The 24,173-nt window shown below is 39.4% G+C and overlaps 1 protein-coding gene across 1 annotated transcript in view; it reads left to right on the top strand.

The window, feature by feature from the left end:
- Nucleotides 1–24,173, top strand: part of lrpprc (leucine-rich pentatricopeptide repeat containing) — a 132,017-nt gene that overhangs the window by 26,129 nt on the left and 81,715 nt on the right. The window contains exons 7-11 of the mRNA XM_078229667.1: nucleotides 2,588–2,714; nucleotides 5,053–5,197; nucleotides 10,884–11,041; nucleotides 12,856–12,961; nucleotides 14,545–14,652. Coding sequence (XP_078085793.1) covers nucleotides 2,588–2,714; nucleotides 5,053–5,197; nucleotides 10,884–11,041; nucleotides 12,856–12,961; nucleotides 14,545–14,652 — 644 coding nt within the window. The remainder of the gene's footprint in view (nucleotides 1–2,587; nucleotides 2,715–5,052; nucleotides 5,198–10,883; nucleotides 11,042–12,855; nucleotides 12,962–14,544; nucleotides 14,653–24,173) is intronic.

The raw sequence follows: 24,173 nt of genomic DNA, 5'->3' as shown, positions 1-24,173 counted from the left end.
AATTGCAAAGTAAGCAAATTATGCTGAATCTGTACTGAATGTTGGTTAGACCTCATTTACTGCACACAATTCTAGTTGCCTATTACTAAGAGGGTACAGAAGCACTGGAAAGGGTTCAGAGAAGATTTACAAATATGATACTGGAAATGCGTATATACACATACCAGGAAAGGGCTGGCAGGCTGAATTTATTCTCCCTTGAAAATAGAAGGCTGAGAGGTAACTTGATAGAAGTCTTTAAAATTATGAAAGATTTTGATAAACTGGATACAGTTGTGGGCAAGAGTTTAACTGGAAGCCATCAACATAAGATAGTTCAGAAGAAACTTCTTCATCCAATGAGTCATAAGAATCTGGAAGTCGCTACCAGTGGGAGTGGGTGAAGTGAATAGTATACATGTATTTAAGGAGAAATTAGATAAATATATGAGGAAAAAGGGAATAGATGGTTATAGTGGTTGATTTAGATGAAGAAAGATGGGAACACGACCATGGACTGGTTGAACTGAATAACATGTTTTGATATCATGTAGATAATCCCATGCATGTTAGATTTTGTCAATGAAGGATAATGTACAGAGTGCCTGTCAGAAGACAGTAACATCGCTTGATGTTGATATGGATTATGAACAATGACAATGGAGAGCAAATAATTCATGTAGCCTATTGAATTTCAAACTTGAAATATATTCTCAAGTGAAGTGATAATATACAGAGTTTTTCGGAAAAGAGCCATATGTTGCTGAAAATTTTCAACTCTTCAGGACAAATGCAAGAATGCCAAATTTCAATTAATTGCAACAAATTCTAAGGAAGAATGGAATGGTGGTAGGTTGGCAAGTCAACTCTGGATGAGGTGTTGCCATGACGCAATCCATAGACTCCCCAAGTTCCCGGGTAATTCAAAAAATTTAAGGCTTGAAACTATTTCTTCATTTATAGAGAACAGTCCCTACGCATTAATGTTTGTCACTTCTGGCAAGTGTTAATGAGCCACATTGCGTGTTTGACGAGTTATCTTAAGTTGGTTGTTCGTGTAGCTGTTAGTGCACTCAGGATTGTTGCATAAGTGCTGCCTAGCGGAATCACATCTCACAGCGGACGTTTTGTTTTGGGCTTTACAAATGTGGGCTGATTGAGTATGGGTGGCACTCTCTTTCACAAACAACCAAAGGAACATGCTTTTATTTGATCAATCAATCATTCGGGCTTGCTGCCTTTGTACCTGGCGTTCCACTGGGACTGAAATTCCTAAATGGCGTTGCTCAGTTGTGTGGTAGGTAGAATGTCTTTTTGAACTGACAGCAGCATCCTGTTAGTGGAAAGTAGTACTTGTGCAGCTACTACATAGTAGCAGCCTGTTGTTCAGATTTTTGAGATGCTTTGCCATTCCAGGGTAATTTGAGGCAGACATGGCAGATTTTAGGTCCAAAAGTAGTGGCCTTTGACCCATTTGCGAGTTCGCACAGTACACAGCAAACAGTGATTTGATCAGGATAGCCATTGTCCTGCAGATGCACTCTCTTTCTGCATCAGGCTTGCAAGGTGAGCAAATGGCTAGAGCCCTTTTACAAGATTTCTTATGGGACCATACTTCTTGTGGAACTGTAGGAATCCCAAAGTACATTTTGATCAACAACAGTAGGCTTGTGGTAGACAGTGGAGAGCCCATTAATGGGTTTCTCAACACGTCAAGGAAAGAGAGTGCTTTAGACTGTTCTTTCTGAGCGTGGGGATTGAGATGACTAAAGTGTGTAAGGAACACCTTGGTCAATTGGCGTTAACATACCAACCAATTACAATCTTTTTCACCTGTAGTATAAATTGTTGTGATCATTTAAAATAGGCATTCTTGTGTTTGTCCTGATAAGTGCAAGACTACAAATTCTGCCAACGTGTCTCTTTTCAGCAATATTCAAATTCTGTACGACCAAATAACTTCTTAGATACAGGTTTCAAGATTATTTTTACTGTTCATGATGCTCTGTACCAGATTGCAGACTTTTATAAGGAAATTGTGAATCAATAGGCAATGATGTTGGGATTTATTTGACTGCGATAAAGAAGAATATGATGCTTATGCTAAATAATTGTATACGTTCAACAATACTGTCTTTTCCCAGTTGTCTAGAAAAATTAGACACTTCGACCACATCTCAAACCTCAAATGAAGATCCCATTCATTGAAGAATCGGGAGTTCTTCTGGTCCTGACAATTATTCTCTTGGTTAACATTCTACCCTCCAACAAACCATGATAAATAATGAATAAGATTGATTAATTGTCGTCGTTAGTTGGATCTAAATATGACTAAAACATTTAGCCACATAACAACAGTATCTGCACTTCAAAGTGACTTGGTATTGGTATTGTAAAAATAAATTGTTTTGCTACTGCCTAATGCACTAATCAAATGCTTTCTGTATTCTGAACAAATATACAATTGAGTATTTGATATCGCCATTGTTCAATTTAAAGTGAATAGGAAAGCTTCTGTTGAATAGATTAATGCAAGTGGAGGAAGTATATATTTCTGTACATTCTGTTTCACCTATCTAGTATTTTAATTCATAAACTTCTATTTCAGTGACATGGAAAGTGCAGAGGGCATTCTAACTGTAATGAGTGGTGCAGGAATTGAGCCCGGTCCAGACACCTATGTTGCACTGCTGAATGCATACGCTGAAAAGGGAGATATTGAGAACGTGAAACAGGTACAAAACAGAACAGCAACTGTTCCTTGAATTTGAGTCCAACTTAATTCATAGAATCATGCAGTGCAGAGGAGGCCCTTCAGCCCATCGAGTCTGCACCAACACGTGTGAAACATCTGACCCCCCCCCCCAATCCCATTTACCAGCACTTGGCGCATAGCCCTGAATGTTATGTTGTGCCAGGTGCTCATCCAGGTACTTTTTAAAGGATGTAAGGTAACCTACCTCCACCACCCTCCCAGGCAGCGCATTCCAGACTGCCACCAACTTCTGGGCTAAAATGTTTTTTTTTCCTGTCCCCTCAAACCACCTGCCCCTCACCCTGAACTCGATGCCCCTCGTAACTGACCCTTCAACTAAAGGGAACAGCTACTCCTTATTCACTCTGTCCATACCCTGGCATTGAATATAATGCCTGTAGAAACATTATGTATCCTCCAGAATGTATAGTTAGTTTTTGCTTGAAAAATCCTAAAAATTCAGGAACATTGTGTGATTATGGTAATGCTTATGATCTTGAGCATCAGTTTATTTTTAACTTTTAATGTTTAATCATTTGTCGAAATGTCATTATTTTGAAGTTGCCTCCATTCCCAAATATTGAAAACCCAAGAGTATAGACTTTCATTGCTGAGGATGTCTTTGAGTGAAAGCATGCCTAAAAATTGGTTTCACTGCTGCAAAAATCTGTAACTTCTATAAGCATGTTGTAGTTAAAGAATGATGGTGTTGAGGAAGGAATATTTTCCAATTTCTGCAGCAGCCTGAGGTGTGTAACGTTGGTATGATGCAGCTTAATAATGTCAGAAGAAAACGTCTTGCTGCACTACTTAAAATGTCCTGTCTCCTTCATCAATTGATTGCTGACGAGTGCAGAATTATGGGCTGAATCACCCAGTTAATCCTTGCTCATTAGCAATTGGATTGACAGTGATGAAACTCATTTCACATAGCATCTTTTCAACCAGCACAGAGACATTTTCCTGCTGCGCTACATCAGTCTGCACCTTCTGCAACTCTCTCGATGTAGAATGAAGCCTAGTTCATTGCTGCAATTCTTACTGTTAATTTTTTTGGTTATGAGCGAAGTATCTATCCATCCCCCATGAGGACGAAGGGAAGGAATTGGAAGACCGATCAATCTGGCTTGCAGCAAACATCTAGCACATCATCAGCAGAGTTTTGATTTGATTTATTATTATCACATGTATTGGATACAATTAAAAGTATTGTTTCTTGCATGCTCTACAGACAAAGCACACTGTTCATAGAGAAGGAAAGGAGTGCAGAATGAAGTGTTACAGTCATGGTTAGGGTGTAGAGAAAGATCAACTTAATGCGAGGTAGGTCCTTTCAAAAGTCTGATGGCTGCAGGGAAGAAGCTGTCTATGAGTCGGTTGGTGCGTGTCCTCAGACTTTTGTATCTTTTTCCCGATGGAAGAGAGTTCTCGGCACTGTTTGCTGGAGGAAGCAGTGGGTGTGCTTACAGGCATGGGAGGAGGGAACTCGTGATAGCTAAAAAGAGAGAACAGACAGATAAGAAACCTAAATGCCTGCTCACGATCTCCCTATGTGAAGCTTTCATTCTCTATTAACATTAATTTCAACTACAAAAATCATTATATTCACTCTTTCATAACTTGCCTTTAAGTGCTGACGTTGAATCAGTTTTGCTTTAAAAATATAAAAAAAAGTGACTCATTGTAGCATACATGTTTATCCTATAATGAAATTTCCTGTAACCTCCATTGACTAAATTAATGCTATGAGAGAAAATATTTGTACGCATTTTGATTAAAATTGCCATCTAGTTTGTTATAATGATGCAAAATTTCTTGTATGCTCACTGCATAAATACTTACGTTAATAAACAGTTCTTTCTCTCTTCCTGCTCAATGTGTGTATTACCTGATCTGTTGTCCTTTGGGTTGTAAAAAATAGTTGTCCAAAGACTAACAGAGGTGAGGGGAAATAGATGGGTTCAGATCCTCAGATGTAATGCTTCTGATTTTTTAAGTGTGACATTAAAAATAAAATTCCCATCCATATATTTTGTAACCTGAATTTAAGTCCAAGATGGTAAGTTTGTAGTCTTTCTTCAAAATTATTTTCTTCCCTGATTTAGGTTCCATAAATACTATATTTTCTAGATAGGTACCTGATTAGTAATTGGTAGGGTAACAGGTTAAAAGAGCTGATTGTGTCAAGTTGGGGAATAGGGAAAAGATTAAAAGGTGTTGAAGGGAAGAAAAAATCTCTTTTAGCACTGCCCTAAGATATTTCTGTGATTTGAATCTAAAACCTGTTTTTGTGTGCTTAATCTTTCCTTTGTTGATAGACACTGGAGAAAGTTGAAAAGACAGATGCCAGCCTGATGGACAGGGACTTGATGCAAATTATCTTCAGCCTGGCCAAGTCTGGCTATCCACAATATGTTCAGGATATTGTGGAGCGAATGAGACATGACAGGGGATATGTACCAGGCAAGTTCCACACTGGCAGTGCTTATATATGATGTTCAGTTGTGATTCCTCAAACCTTATTTACCTTAAAACACTTGGAATTTCGCTAAGAGTGCGTTAAACATTAAAGAATTGAAAATTAAAACAAATCCTCTTTGTATTTGCACGGATGAAAAGTACCATCCGATCCTGATGTATCCTCTTGGGGATGTCTAAATGTGAATATTGGATAAAACACCCTGTCCTGCGCTTAAGACTTATGACTAAATGTCTAGCTTTTTGTTATTTAAGTACTCGGAGGAGATGTGTGTTATATTTGTAGCACTTGTTGCAGGATAAAAGAATAGAAAGTGAGAGCATGTGGGTTTTGGGTGAAACAACAGGTTTATTAGGAAGCTTTTTTTCTCCACTGTAGCTGGAACTAGACTGAATAAAGCCTGCAAAGTAGCCAATAATGTCATAGACTGACCATGTGACCAAACCCTGAAAGGGACCATGCAACACACAACTCTAATATCCAACACCCCTCCCTCTTTACTTCTAAGGTCCCATAACAATAATTATGATCCCATTACATAATTATCAGAAAACATGTATATACATTGACAGGCGAGTTATCATTACACAGTAATCATAATGCAGTTGACAGGAAAGGCGATCTGGAGACAACCTATTCTGCACTGGATGTCTGCGCACTTCAAGAATCTGATTTTCCTTGACCTTAGAGGTACTCTCAGGGTTTGTAGTAGGTGTTTCCACCCTGGAAGGTGCAACAGTCTCTTCAGCAGAAAGTAGACTAGCAGCAAAATGCTCACCAGCGATCTCCGGGTCGGCTAATTGGTCCAAAGTCGTGGTTACAGTCTCTGGTGGAATGGAAGGTGGCACAGCCTGAGCTAATTCTAGTACTGATGGTGACAACCAATAACTGACCCGCGTGTCATCTCCAAACTAGCTCATCTTCCACTTGTACAGTATATGAGATTGGACTTGTTTGAGGCAAGACAGTTGCAGGAACCCACTTCTCATTGCTGGTGTAACTGCGCATGCCAAAACATGTTCTGCTTGCTGAAATCGGTGTCGTTTTGAATTACCTTCCCATCGTAGAATTTGTGACGATTTATTGCATTCAACTAATTCAGTTGTTTCCTGCGGTATAAGTAAATCAAAAGTTGTTCTCAGCTTTCTCTTCATGAGTGGTAAAGCTGGTAAATCTTGAGTTGTCACGTGTGGTGCTGCGATGCGTCACCAAGAAACTGTTTAGACGGTGATTTAATGAATCTTGGTTTTAGGAAGATTTCAATGCGTGCTTTCAAATTTTTCAGCTAAACCATTGGTAAAAGGATGGAATGTTGTTGATTCTGTGTGTTGGCTGCCACCCTTCTTTACATAGTCTTTGAAGTCCTGAGCCGTGAATTGTAGTTCATTATCACTTACAATTTGGTCTGCTTTCCCAAATCTGATGAAAATCTCATTGGGCTTTTTGATGGTTTGTTCCACAGTCGTTGACTTCATTGCAACCACTTTGAGCCAGTTTGACTGGGCATCAATGGCAACCATGAACATGGATGAGCCCGCAAAGTCGATGTGTAAACGTTGCCATGGCATTTTAGGCCTCCAATAAATGTAATGGGGACAACGGCAGTACGTTCCTTAACTGTGCACATGACTCGCACAGTCTGGCCGTTTCCTCTATTTGGGCATCAAGTCCAGGCCAGTAGCTCCTCGCAAGTTCTTTCATTCAAACTGTACCTGGGTGTCCTTCATGTAAATGTTCCAGTATTCTTTGTCGCAAGTTTGGAGGAATTGTTACTCATGTTCCACAACAGACATCTGTACTACTGTCAACTCAAATTTCCTGGAAACACATTTGTCTTTAAATTGGGATGTGTTCCCGCCATCCTCCTCTTCAATACCATTGCCAGTACCTTCCCCATCACAGGATAATTTCTGATATGTCGTTAGACTTGAGCAGCAGTCACTGGGACATTGCATACCTGCAAAAAGCAGAAGATATTGGAAGCACTACTTGGTGGTATGTGTTCGTCAGGTAAAAATAAACGTCGCAATGCATCTGCATTGGCATGGCTTTCGGATTGACGATATCTGATTTTGTGCGAATAGTTGGGACAGCATTAACGGCCGTTGCTAAAGTCTGCTTGCAGCAACGGAATACCTTTGTGCGTCCTGAAGATGATTGTTAAAGGTCGGTGCTTCGTCAGCAATGTGTAATGATGACCATAACGATATTGATGGAACTTTCTTAGTCCAAAAACAATACTTCCTTTTCCAACTGTTTAGTTTGATTCAGCACTTGTTCGGGTACATGATGCAAAAGCTATTGGTCTTTCTTTCCAGAAGGTAGTATGTGTGACACCACCGCTCCAAATCCGTATGGTGATGCATCACAGACAATTTGTAGTGACAACTTTGGGTTGAAATGTACCAACTCTTCTGACTTTTTCAGTATGGCGACACGGTGGCACAGTGGTCAGCACTGTTGCCTCTCAGCCCCCAAGACCCGGGTTTGAATCCCGGCTTGGGTCACTGTCTATGTGGAATCTGCACGTTCTCCCCGTGCCTGCGTGGGTTTTCTCCGGGTGCTCCGGTTTCCTCCCACAGTCTGAAAGACGAGCTGGTTAGGTGTATTGGCTATGCTAAGTTCTCCCTCAGTGTATCTGAACAGGCACCGGAGTGTGGCGACTAGGGGATTTTCACAGTAACTTCATTGCAATGTTAATGTGACGCTAATAAATAAACTTTAATAAATGGATTTTACTTCTTTGGCTGTCTTGTAAACTTATTCGCAATCTGATGTCCATTGCCATGCTTGTTTGGTGCACAATGTGTTATGCCATGTTTTGAGCAGCGTTGCTACATTTGCCACAGAATTTAATTAACCCTCGGAATGATCTTAACTGTGTAACATTTATTGCTCGTGGAGTTTCCGTGATAGCTTCCATCTTCTAAGGTACATTGTGTAAACCTTTACTGTTAATGACATGGCCTAGATATTGGATAGATATCTGGAAGAAAGCGCATTTATCATTCCTGACACGAAGGCCATGCGTCAGAAGACGCTGTAAGGCTGTTTCAAGATTACATAAATGTTCTTGTTCATTTGATGCGGCTAACTTTCAACTGCCCTCGAGCAACTCAGGATGGGCAATAAATGCTGGCCAGCCAGCAACGCCCTTGTCCCACGAATGAATAAAAAAAAATTTGAGCTCATAATTAAGATGCCGTCAAGATAATATTATACCCCTGTAGACTACTCAAAGTCTGGCCCATTGACCGTTGAAATAAAGCGGGTGCTGATGTAATTCCAAAAGGCAGTTGTTTGTAATGGAACTGACCTTTATGAATGATGATGGTAAGCACGTGTTGAGATTCAGCTGCAACATTCATTTGCAAGTACTACGACAAGCCGATTTTGCTGAACTTCTGTCCTCTTCGTAGGCCAGCAAACAAATCCGCAATCAATGGTAACGGGTATTGATTTGCACAGAGAACTGGATTGATTGTTGTCTTGAAACCTCTGCAAATACGTGCAGTGCTGTTCTGTTGCGCTACAGGCATTATAGGGGTTGCCCAGTCACTGATAGTGACGGGTTCTAAGACTCCTGTGTTTACAAGTCTCTTCAATTATGATTCTACCTTTGGATGTATAGCATAAGGTACTGCTCTAACCTAGAGACTCTTAGGTTGGTTGTTTGGTTTAATCTTGAGTGACACTTGAACTTCTCTCATTGGTCTCGATTCTATGGCAGTGCGAGCCAACTGTAGCAGTTCCTTTTCTCCAAAGACTTACTGCAGTGCAAAAATCTTTTCTCTGCCACTCTACCTCCTTGCCTATTCCGATGGTACATGTGGCGAGCTCTGCAGCCTGAACTCCTCGGGTGCTGGTTTAATTAACTTGGGACATTCTTTTCTGCCCACAGCCTTACCGATCTGATGTCAGGTGCTGTTGCCGAATCCTTTGTTGATCTTGTCCGATGTCTGGACTTCCAGTTGTCTTCAGATTATTTCAATTTTGCTTGTATATTTTGAGTTGAAGAATTAAAATCCTACGCTCTTCACCGGCTTTTTTTAAAAGCCTGTGCCCCTTTAAACAATATGCAAAGGTATGGGGAAAAGGGCAGTGGAATGTCACAAAGTCATAATTGGAGAGTCAGTGCAGGCATGATGGACTGAACAACCTCCTTCTGTACCACCTTTGTGATTCTGTGATTTCTTATTTCATAAGAGAGAAGTAACTGTTCTTTTTGGCATCCTGGTAATATCCTTCAGTGGTTATGTTTCATGCTTTTGATTTGTGGATTGGAAACAGCACAGAATTTTGTACTTATGAAATTATTAAATTTTGCTTTACTAACAATGAATCGGAGGCACAATGGTTAGCACTGCTGCCTCACAGCACCAAGGATCCGGGTTCACTTCTGGACTTGGTTCACTGTCTGTGTGGAGTTTGTACGTTCTCCCTGTGTCTGCGTGGGTTTCCTCCGGGTGCCCCGATTTCCTCCCAGAGTCCAAAGATGTGCAGGTTAGGTTGATTGGCCATGCTAAATTGCCCCTTATTGTCCCGGGATGTGTATGTTAGAGGGATTAGCAGGGTAAATGTGTGGGGTTACGGGGATAGGGCCTGGGTGGGATTGTTGTCAGTACAGATTTGATGGGCTGAATGGCCTCCTTCTGCACTGTAGGGTTTCTATGATTTCTATGAATGGATCTAGGGATCTTGGACATCATCTCCATTTATGATGTATAATGTGAGGGAAAAATCTGCACAAAATGTCTGCTTTCAGATTCTTTCAGTAGGTTTGAAGGATAAAGTAAGACAACACAGGATAATACAAGTGCATTTTTCAGGTATTTCAAGTCACAACATGCAAGGACATGGTATAATTCAAGGGGCCCTGTTTTCCTTTTGAGATTGTCCCTTTGTATCGACTGGTGCAAGACTGCAGTTCATTTGCAGTATTCTGAAAACAAATTGTGAAATTTTAACAATACATTTGGCCTTGGTGGTTGGTCAATTTTAAAAAAAGGCTTGCGAAATTGTATTGGTTAAGAGGGCCTTTTGGAGGAGGGATGGGGGGTGGTGGAGGTCCTAACATTGGACACATTCACAACCCCTTCCCAGGGCTAGTTTCTGAACAAAGGCTTCCTATCAAATGTGAAGCATAACGAACCATCCTTTTGAAGGATTCCATTATACTCACCCAAGTAGTCAAATCAAAAGTAAGATTGATTTTTGCTTGAAAGTGGAGAAGGTTGTTTGGGTACTTCTGGGCAATGAAATGGTGCACCATAAGTGGAAACGTGAAAGTTGAGATGCATGTATAGGGCTGCAACAAACTCTAACAAAAGGGAGGACTGTATAATAGGTTTTGCAATTGTATGGGTTACACTTGGGTCTACAAAGTTTCCTGTTTTGAATTAGATTTTGTTGAATTTTTTTTTGTTGTAAGATTCAACTCATGCTTGTGAATCAAGTTGTTGGATTGCAATACTAAGCATTGCTTATGTGAGATAATGCACAATTAAAGCAGACCCAAATAGCTAATCAGACTTCTCACCTACACATTGTTTCAATGGTCACTAAGGAAGTTTTACAAAGCAGATGTGTGCTTCATAATTACAATTTGTTGGTTGTGGTCCAACAGTTGTTGCAGAATAGCTTATTTTTCTAATTTGTTCATTGTTACAGATGCTATGAATCTTTGTTTGAGCCTGATTACACAAGGTTTGGAAGAAACAGCTTTCCAGGTGTTGAAAACCTTTCCCACGTTTCAGCCTGAGAATCAAAATGGCGATTCATTAGACCTTGGTAACTTCTTTATCCGGCACTGTATTAATCTAGACAAGGTAAGGCCAAGCAATTTGGTGATGAGCACATAATTTTATGGTACCAAATCAACGTTCGTATTGTTGTCACATAAATTGGTAACTGTAAATTCTGCGCAAGTCAATGCACATTACTTTATGCTTGGGTCATATTCTTAGTTCCCAACCTCATAATGCTTCCTTTGTAATGAATACCATTAGTATTTCAGTCAATTCGTGCAGCATCCAAATTGCTCTCTGCCTCAAATACTCCATTTTCCTCTGGGACTTTCTTAACATGCTCTCTTTTTGACTTCTCCCCTTGCACAGCACAAGACCAGCAATATGATTTTTGTTCCGCCACTATAACTTTGTCTCCAGAGTACCCCAAGTTCCATTCTTCATTCATTTCTTTTCCCTTGTTTGCATGTTGTTTCTCTATGATATTAATGGGCATTTTGTCTGTCTCTATATACATGGCGATGACATCCAGCCCCATTTCACTTTGTTATCCACTTGACATCACAGCCATCACTGTTATTGGATTGTATGACCAATAGCAAGACTTGGATGACCTAGCTGCCTATTCAGTACAGGATCTCAGTCTTCAGCAATGCTCCCTTAATTTTTTCCACCCCATGTGCAGAATGGATTTTACATGCACCTATATCAAGGTAGTGTGAAAAACCTATATATAGCATACATTTTCAAAATGTCACCATAGATATGGAAAGAGAACAAAGAATAACAGCACTAACCTTTGAGATGATAACATGAGTGTACAAATTAAAAAGTTTATTGATTCAATTTTAAATTTATCATGGTGACATTTGAACTCTGACCTCGAGTTTTAAGTTGAGCACCATAACCGCTACACCACCTTACATGAGAGAGGCATTTGTTTGTGTTTATATTGTAGCTTGTATTTTGGTCCTTTAACAGAGGAAAGGTTGAATTGGTAGCAATGGCTCAAGACAAGGCTTTTTTGTTTCAATTTGACAAGCTCAAAAGAAGTAAAGACTTAAAGCTGCTATGAATAGTGAGGTAACTAGCTCAGTTAATGCTTCTCATCAAAAAACACAAACAGGTGTGAATTTGGGGAGAGTTTGCCTTTTGTGAACTGAGAGTGAAGGTCAGAGAGAGACAGTGTCCCTGCAAATTCAATGAATACTGAAGGCGGAAGTTACATCTGGGGAAGAGTGTTGTGATGAAGATAAATGGAATTCCTGGAGGGAGAATGATTGTTGACTGCTTTGGTCAAGTAGTGGCATTCATTCCACTTAGTGTTTTTCAATTAATAATTGAAAAGTAACTAAACTTGCCTCCTTCCCCACCCTGCCATCTCCACTGAGTGGCAGCATACTTCGTTTAGCCATCATGGGCGTGGCTGCAATAATTAGATATGTGGTATATGATAGGACTGTAATGCGGTTGCGCAGGCACACAGCTTAAGAGGGTCTTCTAGTCTTCAAGTAACTCAGCCATACCGTTAGAGTCAGCACCCTGAACAGATTCAAGTGCTGCTTGCTTCCATCAAGATTGGAAGCTTTCACAAAATCTTGCTGTCAACCAAATATTTGTTTTTTTCTTCCTTGCTACTCTTGCTTAATGTCTATTTCCGCCATATGAAGTACCTTTAGACATTTGCTTGTTTAAAGGTATGCTATAGAACTGGTAATTGTTAGCTGGGTGTAAGTTGATTCTTCACAATTTTCACAATTAATTGGACAAGTGCGGATGAGAAAAGAAATCACCCACCCATTATTACACTGTACTGAACCATTTCCGTTTGTCATGTGGGTGCTTATTTTCTTTGAGGAAGAAAATGCTTTCTACTTTTTCCCGTTGTATTCTAGCCAATCGAGAAGTTGTGTCACTTCTGTGAGGGACTAAAGGAGGCCAATTTGCACTCAACTCCTTTCCAGTTTGCTCTTCACTGCGCACTGGATGCCAGAAAAAACGGTATGTATTATGTGTAAAACTTGGAAGGTTGAGAGATATTGATTGCATGAAAATTGTTTATCTTTTCTGACAAAGCCATTCATCATAGGCTTGTGTGAAGTTTAAAATTGTCAACTTTAAGGGAATTTCCATAGTTTTAAAGAAGGGTGTTTTAGAGCATGTTATGCAGGAGTGTACGGATGAGTTGTTTTCTGCTTTCTATTTTTATTTCCAACCCAAGATCTCCTTTGTAATGCTAAATTGCCTCCTAAAACTAGAAGGCAATTACGTCGGTTGATTGATAAATATTTATCAAAGTCAAACCAAGCTTAATGATTCAACATGCACGGGGGGGGGGTGTTAAAGTATAGGCTTTAGGTTGGCAGAGGAAACTTCTGAGGAAACTTCTGCAATCAGACTGTTCCAAATGTCTCTTTGCATTCACAACAAATTATAGTTTCTATAAATGGGTCTGCATTTCCTGAGCTCAACTTAGGATCTTAGATGTGCTGTGAATAGGACTTGTGTGTCTCAATGAAACAATTACGTTTACACAAAAACAAATTAATGCAGATGCTGGAAATCCGAAGTAAATACTGGAAATATTAATCGGATCAGATTTCACTGATCTGAAACAATTACTTCTGTTAGATGGGAAATATGGTTGGGGACCATGTCAATGATAGAAAAACTACACTTTGCATTTATTTCTATAAATTCAAAGAACAAATAAAGTTACAGCACAAGAACAGGCCCTTTGGCCCTCTAAGCCTGCACCGACCAGGCTGCCCAACTGAACCAAAACCCCTTGCCCTTCCGGGGACCATATCCCTCTATTCCCATCCTATTCGTGTATTTGTCAAGACTCCCCTTAAAAGTCACTACCGTATCTTCAGTTTGAGTAAAAGGAAACATTAAGATCGGCTGCACAAATGCACTTGACATGTATGAGAGACTTAGATCAGCGGACAATAATTTCAAAGTACCTTCTCAAAAGAAGGTTTCTCTTCATTGAGTAAGCTTCTGGTATAGAATGATGTAGGAGTAACAGCATTCCTGTTAACACCACATATCCAAGTTTTGCCTTTGACGTAACTAAGAAACCTGCAGCATAATAACCCAGATAGCAGGCCTCTAAGCAGAGTTGTTAATTGAACCATTTTAAATGCGGGTTTTGTGTGATTCACGCAGTGCAACCATAGTGACAAGTAGTAACGATATGAATGTAATTCCTTCTCTTCAGTTTGCATGACGCTAAATTCACAGTATGGCGGGGAAAGAAAATGTTTAGTGTTTGCAGTGTTCTTATTTTCAAAGTAAATTTATTTTTCTGCGTTGTGTCAGAGTTAGTGGAGAAAAAGTGAAAGAAAGGCAGCGCATCGACCAAAATTAAATCTTATGTGAACCAGTGTTGTTCATCTACCTGAAAATCAAATTGTATTTAATTGGAGGAAAAATCAGCTGGTGCTCTTAGTATAGGTTGCACTTACAGCTTAATTGTTTGTAATTTATTATCAAAAGCCTTGGGGTAGGACATTATTTTACTCTGGTATATTTCTGTTGAGCACTTCTGATGATTAAATAGTTTCATTTTATATTTCTAGAAATGTCAATTGAGCTGATGACAATCATGCAGAAGAAAGGTTTACCTGTCAGGCCCCATTATTTTTGGCCTATGCTAGCCCAACATCAGAAAGAAAAGAATGTACAAGGTTTGTGATATTCTAACCCTTTTCATTTGCTGAATATTTGCAATAAGAAAGCAATTATTTGTCATGATTGGGGTAATTGAGAATTCAAATAAGAAGCCTTCAAAAGTCTGATAAACAAATGATCTTAAGTGCAAAGTACTTTTCATATCAATGGCTTAAAATCTTGCAAAGCAGTAATTTAAAATCCAATCTTTGGTCCTTATCCTATTTCATTCCCTGAGTAGCTTGTGTGCCTGCCATTGTTTCATAACTAAGGGCCCGAATTTACGATCAAGTTGCGCCCGTTTTCGGGTGTGAGGCGAGTAGCGCAATCCACACCTATTACCCCTTTACCAAGGGCTAAAATGGCCACTGACGGGGCGCGACGTTGATTTAAATGCATTTACATGCCTTTAAATTGATTTAATGGGCTGCATGCCCAAAGTTACTGGTACTTCCCCCTTTACCACTGCGTTTGCCCGTCCAGATTTGGTGTGAAATAGACATGGTCTGCAAAAGTGGGGGGAACATGTCAGATGGTTCTCTGGTGGGGGCGGACTGGGAGGCATGTCAGATGGTGCTCTGGTGGTGGGTGGGGAGGGAGGCATGTCAGATAGCTCTCGGGGGTGAGGGAGGGGCATGGGTAGGGGGTCCGCTGCCAGTCTGCGTGCGATCGGTGGGGCGAAGGGGGGGGGAGCCGATGCCACTCTGCATGTGACCGGTGGGGGGAAGGGTGAGTCTGCTGCCACTCTGCGTGCAATTGGTTGGGGGGGGGTGCAGGGGGTCAGTTATGTTGTGGGGATGGGGGGAAGCATTATCTGGCCCGGGAGTGATGTGGCAGGAGAGCGTTTTTCAATTTTCTTTACTGCACATGCGCAGTTGAAGGCTCCAATCGGAGCAGCAGTGTTTCGGGTGCGTTTGGCCCCGCCCACAGGCTTGTGCAGCACGATTCGGAATTGCTGAATTTTTGCAGGCAGAGTGCGTAAGGGGGCACCGGAGAACGGGTCTAAAAGTTGGATCTAAAACACTCCCAGATCCAAGTCTGCCTAGCACTTGGGGCCCGATTTTACCATTTTGATTCTAAGTGTTATCTTTAAGATGAACATTGATTTTATTTGGCATGTAATTATAATTAATAACGGATTTGTTTCTTAATACTGATTGATTGCTCTTGTGTAGTTCACACTTTTAATCACAAAAAATTCTTCTAACAGCTCTCTTAAAGACAAGTATTACCTAAGTTTTAAGTTTGTCTTTAAGCAATATATTAAAGAGCAGAGCTTGATTCTTTACACAGTTCATTAATCTTTTCAAGTGCAGTGTCTGATGTCGGGAAGCATTGCAGTCATTTTGCACCAAAGATGTCCTATGCACATAAAGGAGATTTTTTTTTTGTTGGTATTGAATAAGGAGTTCTAAATTAGGCAGTGCACTTTGAGAATTTCCTGTTTTGTGAATAGTGCCATGCAATCTTCAATATCCATCTGAACATAAAGCTTGGACTTTGCTGTGACGTTTGGCGTCTCCAACAATTCAACAGTTTCACAGAATGGCACTGAGTATCTTTGCATGGATTATGTACTGAACACTGGTGTGGGGTTCAAAACAAATTCCACCAACTAAACCAAACTAGTATTAATATAATAGTGAAAAGATAATGTTGCCGTAGCTGAGCAACTCATTGGAAAGGTGCTTTATGAAGATGCATTTTTTTTTCTGTTGTGTATTATCATTGGATGTTGCTGTGCTTTACTGGCATGGAGGTGGTATGCATTAATGACTTTAATTGTCTTGTGTATGTCAAGTCACAGGAACACCAGTAGACCATTTAGCCCCTTGACCCTGTTCCACCAATCAATGAAATCATAGTTACCTAACACTTTATTGTTACCTTTGCCAGGGCTCCCTTGAGGCTTCACAGCAGCCTGGGTGTTCCTGCCTAGGACAAGCGTAAGTTGGCTTCTGTAAATTACTGTGCCTAAATAAAATCTTTTAAGGTTCTGCACGCAACAAGAAAACATTAGAAGGGATGTTGGCCTCGTATCCTTTGGTACCTTTGGCTAACAGAAATCCATCAATTCTGACTTTTAACATTAACAGTTAATCGAGCACTAATTGCCATTTACGAGAGGAGACTCGTCAACCCATAGCTCCAATAATTTGCTCAGTATAAGTTTCTTGGTGATATTTACTTGAGACCCTCGCTCCCTTCCATTTCATGATCTGCATCCATTTCTGGGATGTTACTTGTCTCCTCCATAATGAAGGCTGCTGCAAAATTGTGCGGGTTAGGTTGATTGGCCAGGTTAAAAATTGCCCCTTAGAGTCCTGAGATGTGTAGGTTAGAGGGATTAGCGGGTAAATATGTGGGGATAGGGCCTGGGTGGGATTGTGGTCGGTGCAGACTCGATGGACCGAATGGCCTCCTTCTGCACTGTAGGATTTCTATGATTCTAAAATGCTGGTTCAGTTTATCTGTCATCTCTTTATTTTCCATTATTGATGCCCTTGACTCACTTTCCAAGGGACCAATGCTCACTTTGTCAATTTTTTAAAAATCTATAGAAACTCTTACTGTTTTTTATTTCTAGCTAGCCGTCTCACATTCTCTAATTTTTCCCTCCTTATTAATCTTTTAGTCATTCTTTGCTGTTTTTTATATTCTGTCCAATATTTTGACCTGCCACACATCCTTGTGCAATTATATGCTTTTTCTTTAAGTTTGATACTGTCTTTAACTTTATTTATGAATACTATGGAGGGTCCTTGAAATTTTTCTTTCTTGTTGGAATGTATCACCTTAAATGTCCACCACTGCATCTCTATTGACCTATCCCTTAAACTGTTTTGCCAGTTGACTTTAACAAGCTCTGCTTTCATGCCCTCATAATTGCCCTTATTTAAGTTTGAAATTCTGGTCTTGGACTCGCTCTTCTCTCCCTCAATCTGAATGGAAAGTTCAATCATATTACAATTGCTTTTACCTAGTGGGTGCCTTAATTAATTAATGCTATCTTGTTGTACAATACCAGGTCAGGTAGCTCCAAGTGTGCTAATTTTATCTTTCCATCTGCACTGCTTACATTGCCTGTTATCTTTGTGCCATTGGAAAGTTTGGGTGTGTGGCTTTCGATTGGGTTATCTAAGTCTTTTGAGTACAGTGAATAGTTGAGGCCCCAACACTGATCTTTAAGGGACATCAGCAATTGCACCTTGTCAACAAGAGTACTTGCCTCGGGTGGCACAGTGGTTAGCACTGCTGCCTCACAGCGCCAAGGACCCGAGTTTGATTCCTGGCTTGGATCACTGTCCATGTGGAGTCTATGCGTTCTCCCCATGTCTGTGTGGGTTTCCTCCAGGTGCTCTGGTTTCCTCCCACAGTCCAAAGATGTGCAGGTTAGGTGTACCCAAACAGGCGACGGAGTGTGGCGACTAGGGGATTTTCATAGTAACCTCATTGCAGTGTTAATGTAAGCCTACTTGTGACGCTAATAAATAAAGTTTGAAAACTATTATGACTAGTCTCTATCAAGCCAAATTCCTAACCAGCTTAATAATTTGCTTTCAGTTCCATGAGCTTCAACTTGAACTAACAGGAACTTTGTCAAAGGCCTTGAAATCCACGTAAATAACATCCATAAATTTCCTCTTCTCCACTAACTTTATCATCTATTGGAAAAAATCTGTTGGATTTGTTGGGCATTATCTGGCCATTACAGATCCATGCTGGCTCTCTGATCAGCTGAACATTTTCAAGTTGTTAACTAGTCTGTAATTCTTTGGTTTTCCTCTGTAATCTTTGTTTAAATAGCAGAGTGGCATGTGCAGTTTTCCAATCTGAAAGGACAGTTCCAAAATCACGAGAACTTTGACTATGGTGAGGACATATGCAATGTTTTCACTTTTTAAAACCCTGGAGTGAAAACATATCTGGTTCTGGGGATTTTCTGCTCTTTGCTGCCATTCATTTTCACCATTACTGTTACCTTATTTTCATTTTTCAGTTATCTCATTTTTGAATTTTTTGTGTCCCTGCTCCTGATTTTGTTGACTTGGAATATCTGGCATGCTCGAAATGCAGGTGATTAAGAACTGTAGCCAATCTTTATGCACTTGAAATAGAGATGTACATTACAAACATTTACTTCCTAAGCCAACACAAGTGAATCCCCAATTAATGCCTGCCACCTGCATACAATTATACAGTTAATAATTACAATCTATTACAATTAACAGATTTCTTTCTTGCTACATAAAAAATTAGAGTGAATGTGTGTAACCAAAATTTCAAAACAAATTAAATCAAATACCTCCATACTCTGCACAAAACCCTGCACAGCAAGGCATCCTTCCTAACCATTTTGACAACAGGCACTTCCTTTTGCAAAACAATCCGACAGTTGATGACTTGCATCCACCCATTTAATTTTAGATATTTCCTTTCCCTCCAACATTTGTTACAAATCAGCAAGGTCAATTTGTAACCTTTCTTGCTCATGTATTTCATACAGTATGCATTATCACAATAGGAATGGTTATGTCATAGCATTCAATTGGTATATGCTATTGTCCAGAATTGGAGACTTCACTCTAACATCGGTAACGCCCAGTTGCTGTTCCAAACAACTAGCTTTTCATTAAGCTTCTAAGTCCCACCAGTATCTTTTCCTACATGCCCCACAATTGTTGGATCCCTTCATTCATTGGAGCTGTCTACAATATATGTCACCCCAATACCCATCATGGGCAATTGGTCTTTGGATGTGATAATATCCTGTCAGAGGCAGTTGCAGATCCACTGTCTTTCCAAAAATATTTGCCTTATCACACCTCATGTCAAGTTTAATTTGTGCCTATCAAAAGAAAGTTTACTCAACAACGTAGGTATCTCTCTGGAGACCACATTCGTACTTAGAAAATGGCTTCCCCCAGGTATTTTAAATGGAATTAGAACATTCTTTTGTGGCCTCAATGTGTTTTCATCATAAACCTTAAAGCAAGTAGTCCTTGAATATTTCTTATCCCCCGATAATCCTCAATACTTAGTGAATGAAGATAATGTTCGAATCAGTCTGTCCCACATACTGTTGAAGTGCAAGTACTATCATGTATTGCACAGTTAAAGAATCCATGACTGACATGATCAGTGACCTTTAATTTGTTTGGATTCATCACTTTCTTCACCCTCTGCCTCAGAATTCGTCATGTATCATTTTGGGAAGCTTGCCTCTTTGCTTTGGGCTATTCTTTGTATTTAAGATCACATCGCAAATATGTATTAACTGTTGCTTCATGGTTACATTCAGCCATTGTTTTTATTCAAACGTTGTCTTCCGCTGTAATAGTCAGACCTGTTAACGGTGCTCTCAACCTCATTCTGCCTGTCTTAAATCCCTCTTTTGGATTGACACCTATGTCGATTCTGCACCACTTCTAAATCTAGCAATCATCAAGTCTTCTACTCTGTCTCACCACGGAATATCTTGTGTTTGGTGAAGGCTGAAGGAAATTAGTGTTCCTCAGGAATTGTTTTAATCTGACCATGATCCAAAAGGACCTTCTCTAAGAACCGACATTAGTTAGAAACAATTGCCTGTCAATATGCGAACATCTTAGCATAATTTAAGCGCTAATATTGATCGAGGGATCCCATATTGAGTTGATGGAGTCTGTTAAAGTGCAGGATATATTCTGTGGATAGCTGCCTGTTTTCTAAAATCTATCAAATCCTAACCATGTCTTTTGGGCATTTAACAGTTCATCTTTGTAGCAAATTTAATCCAAGAACTCTAATGGAAGTTCCTAACCTAAATCACTATCCAGCTGATGGACATCTGTCTCTCAAGACACTTTTGGCGGGATTTTCCATGCAACCCGTGGTATGTTTCGTGGCCCGCCATTTGCTGGTGGTCCTGTTTTTCTGGTCCCGTTGTTAACGGGGTTTCCCATTGAATGCACCTTGCCGCCGAGAAATCCGTGACAGGGCTGCACTGTTGGCAGACTCTAAGATCCCGCTGATGTGAGCAACTGAAAAATTCTGGCCTTTTCTTCTCATTTACATGTTGGAAGTGACAATGTCAAAGCCTTACCTTGTTTCCTCTTTGTTAAGGGCATAACTTGTGTCCATATAGCCACTTTTTCCATTGATATGGTTCAGGTGTTACCTGTATGCTAATTGTGTTTAATTGCGTGCAGGTGGTGGGACATTTACTGAAGTTTCTATAAAGAGAGACTTGGTGAAACTGTGATATGGTTGAGTTAGGTCTATGCTTGTAATGTTTAACTCTGCAAATACATCTAGGACTGAGTAGTGCTCTGGCTGACTGAAATAGAACATTAGACTCTTAAAAAATCATTGGAAGGCAAGCATATCCTGACAATTTGTACTTGCCTTCTGCTATTTTCCACAATAGTACTAAGACTTTTCTTCCTTTCCAAGCTTCATCTTTAGGTATCCATTCTTTGTTAACATGTTGTATTACAGAAAGCCAGGTTGCGAAGGATAAAACTGAAGCCAATCTTTACACATTTTTATAAGCATTTATTTAGAGGTGCACTTTCCAAACCTGCACCTCTGAACACAACAACTGCAGTTTTTGTCTCTTGCTATTTATAGAAGCATCTGGTTTACGAATGTCCTTTAGAGGAGGAAATCTGCCGTCCTTACCTGGTTTGGCCTACATGTGATTTCAAAGCCACAGCAATGTGGTTGACTCTCAACTGCTCCCCCAAGGACAACTAGGGATGGGCAATAGATGCTGACCAGCCAGCGATGCCCATGTCCCACGAATGAATAAAAAAGTGAATCCCCAGTCAATGCCCACATTCAAATAAATACAATTAATATAGAACTGAAATGTTTACCTCTTCCTCTGTTGTAAATGCATTCATTGATGAAATCAACATATATAGTTTTCAAAAGTCCCAGATCGATCCCTTTTCCCTAATGTAAATGATTTTTTGATATCTGCAGGTTGATTAGTTAAAAGAAAATGATATTTGATTATCTGAAAATCCAACATAACTTGTATGTTCAAAGAAAGGTCTTTTTCATAACTTAATTTCACAAGGAAATATATGATCTTTCCATATAGTTCAAGATCTACGTGAGGTTCACACATTTTTGAAAGATTTAAATTTTATATCTCAATTTTAAAATACAAGTTTAGCCAATTTTGACTTTATGTTGTCACCCAAATTTCATGTCTATTCTGAGTCTGTAAGCTTTAAAGTAAATATTATGAAGTGGATCGCATGTCTCAGCCTAGACACTGTACATCAGACAAAGAAAATATGAAAGCTTGTTGCTTCTAGCTCTTTGTTATTTAATTTAACTGTCATTTTTTTCCCATAACTGCTTTTCACCACTGTTAGTTGAAGGCACATCTGTTCCTATGCTTGTCAGAATTATAAAATGTTAAAAAGAGAAGCAGCACTTAGCTCGAACATTTGATAAATCTGTTCATTTTTTTAAAGAAACTGAATCTTAAAGTATATTAAATAGGAGGAAATGAATTGCCAAATGTCAGGAAAATGTTGGTTTGTGGTTACTTTGATTTATTAGATGTTCAACTAAAATTCTGCATTTAAATTGTTTTTTTATTATTATTGTGACAAGGACTAAGAACAAAATCGCCTGTAACGGGTAGGAATTTGTCCAGGGAAGGAAGGAAATGTCAGTCAAATAAAACAGAGCTGGAAGCAATGAATGTTAAATGTTTTCTTCAGTCTGACGTGTAGAATCTGTGTTTAGCAATGCGATGTATTTTGAAATGCAGCACTTAAGCCACTATTGGGTAACTCTGTTTGACCTGTTGCGTTGGTAGGGTCACAGTGTTTCACGTCTGCTACTTGACTGTGCTCCATTGTGGCAACCTCGAAAACCCCTACTTGTTCAGAAAATAAATATTTTAGCACCTGGTCGATTGTAATTTCATGAGCTGCATTATTATCATGGGCACATTTAATCCTTCTGATTTACGGAGTTAGATTTTGCGCAAAACCGTGTTACTGGTTTATTATTTCCAATATTAAATGAACTGTTCATCACTGTGAAAACAGTGCTTGAAACTTTTTGATCTTTAGGCTGCAAAATGCCAAACACCTTTTGAAATTGTATTGTTTTTCAAAACACAGGCTGCTTGTTGTTAGAATATCTTACTCGTTGTTTATAGGGATCTATCTGAAATTTACAATTATGTTGTAGCTCCCTGGACTTCCAAATTAGCTTTGGAAAGTGCCCAAATTTGAGGTGTTCAACTTTGTCCTACCTGAGGCAGATCACCTGCCTACTCTCTTCTGAGAGGAAAACAATGTTGGAGAAATGAAATCTGTTGAGGGAAGGAAGAAGTTAATTGCGTTTTATGCCAGAAGAATTGCAGATTTTCCAAATAATAAATAAAAATGAATTTGACAGAATAGCCTGAAGTTTCAACTGTGTAGCCTGTTTGATTTAAATGTGTTACTTGTGACATGGTTGTCATAAGGATTACCTAATCTCTTGGCACCAATATGTTTTGAGGAAAAATTGCACTTAATCAGATGTGGTTTATTGTTGTACCGGTATGCTGCTTGTGTGATAACTCTCAATCTCAATTTGCTCCCATTACTGCCACAAAAATCTTGACTTTCTTGTATGTTATTGAGATTACACATGGACAAAACAATCCAAAATTTGGAAAGGGACATCCAAACCAAGTGTTTTTCGAAATTCATGTGCTTCTATGGAAGTTTTGCATGCCCAACTTTTCAGATTTTTCATGACAGCAATGAATGATTTGTGTATTTTGGAAATGAATTCAGGAATAGGGTCACTAAAACGTTAGATATTGATTGAATAAAAGGGTAATTTGTGTGGCAGTTTTGAGTGTTTATCAGCAAGAATGAGCCAGCGTGCTCATCCTTGATTGAGAAACAGTTGGCTTTTAATTGTTCTGGTTGGCTGGTTCCTGAGGGTCAATAGGATCAGCTGAGAAGGATTGAAGAATTCAAGTATTAGTACGAGGTGGTGAAATGAGACTGTTACAAATTATAGGAAGCAGGCATCAGAATAAAATATAAAATGGGTGTGGAATACTCAACTTCCATACCTTCTCCCTGAGGTATGATTTGATAGTTTTCATAAATCTGGTCTAATTGCGAGTTTATGCCTAAAATTTAATTTAAATTAATCAAAAAAAAGTATTTAAGTAGTGTATGGTTAGAAGAATGACAAGTGCATGATAATCATCAGAACTGGTGGTAATTTTATGGTTTAAAAAAAAAATCATAATCAGTGTATTATACTTCTGCACAAATACTATACCCTGAAACGTTGGAAATTACATCAGTAAAATTGTGACTCTGAGAAATTACTGTGAAATGATTGAGTTTAACCTCTCGAGTTAAACAAGAGAAGATGTGAAGTAATTTTAATGGACTTTTCTCTTTCCTAAAGGTAGGTTTGATGCTCGGGCTTTGAATTAAAGCATTTCAGATCTGAGATATTTGTCTGCCAAGCATTGCAGTTGACCCTTTTCACCATTCCGATTTGTTCATGTTCA

The sequence above is a fragment of the Mustelus asterias genome, chromosome 15 (assembly GCF_964213995.1).
Source record: "Mustelus asterias chromosome 15, sMusAst1.hap1.1, whole genome shotgun sequence".
NCBI classification, from domain to species: Eukaryota; Metazoa; Chordata; class Chondrichthyes; order Carcharhiniformes; family Triakidae; genus Mustelus; species Mustelus asterias.
Note: the sequence above shows the minus strand (reverse complement) of the source record. Positions and strands in the feature narration are given on the sequence as shown.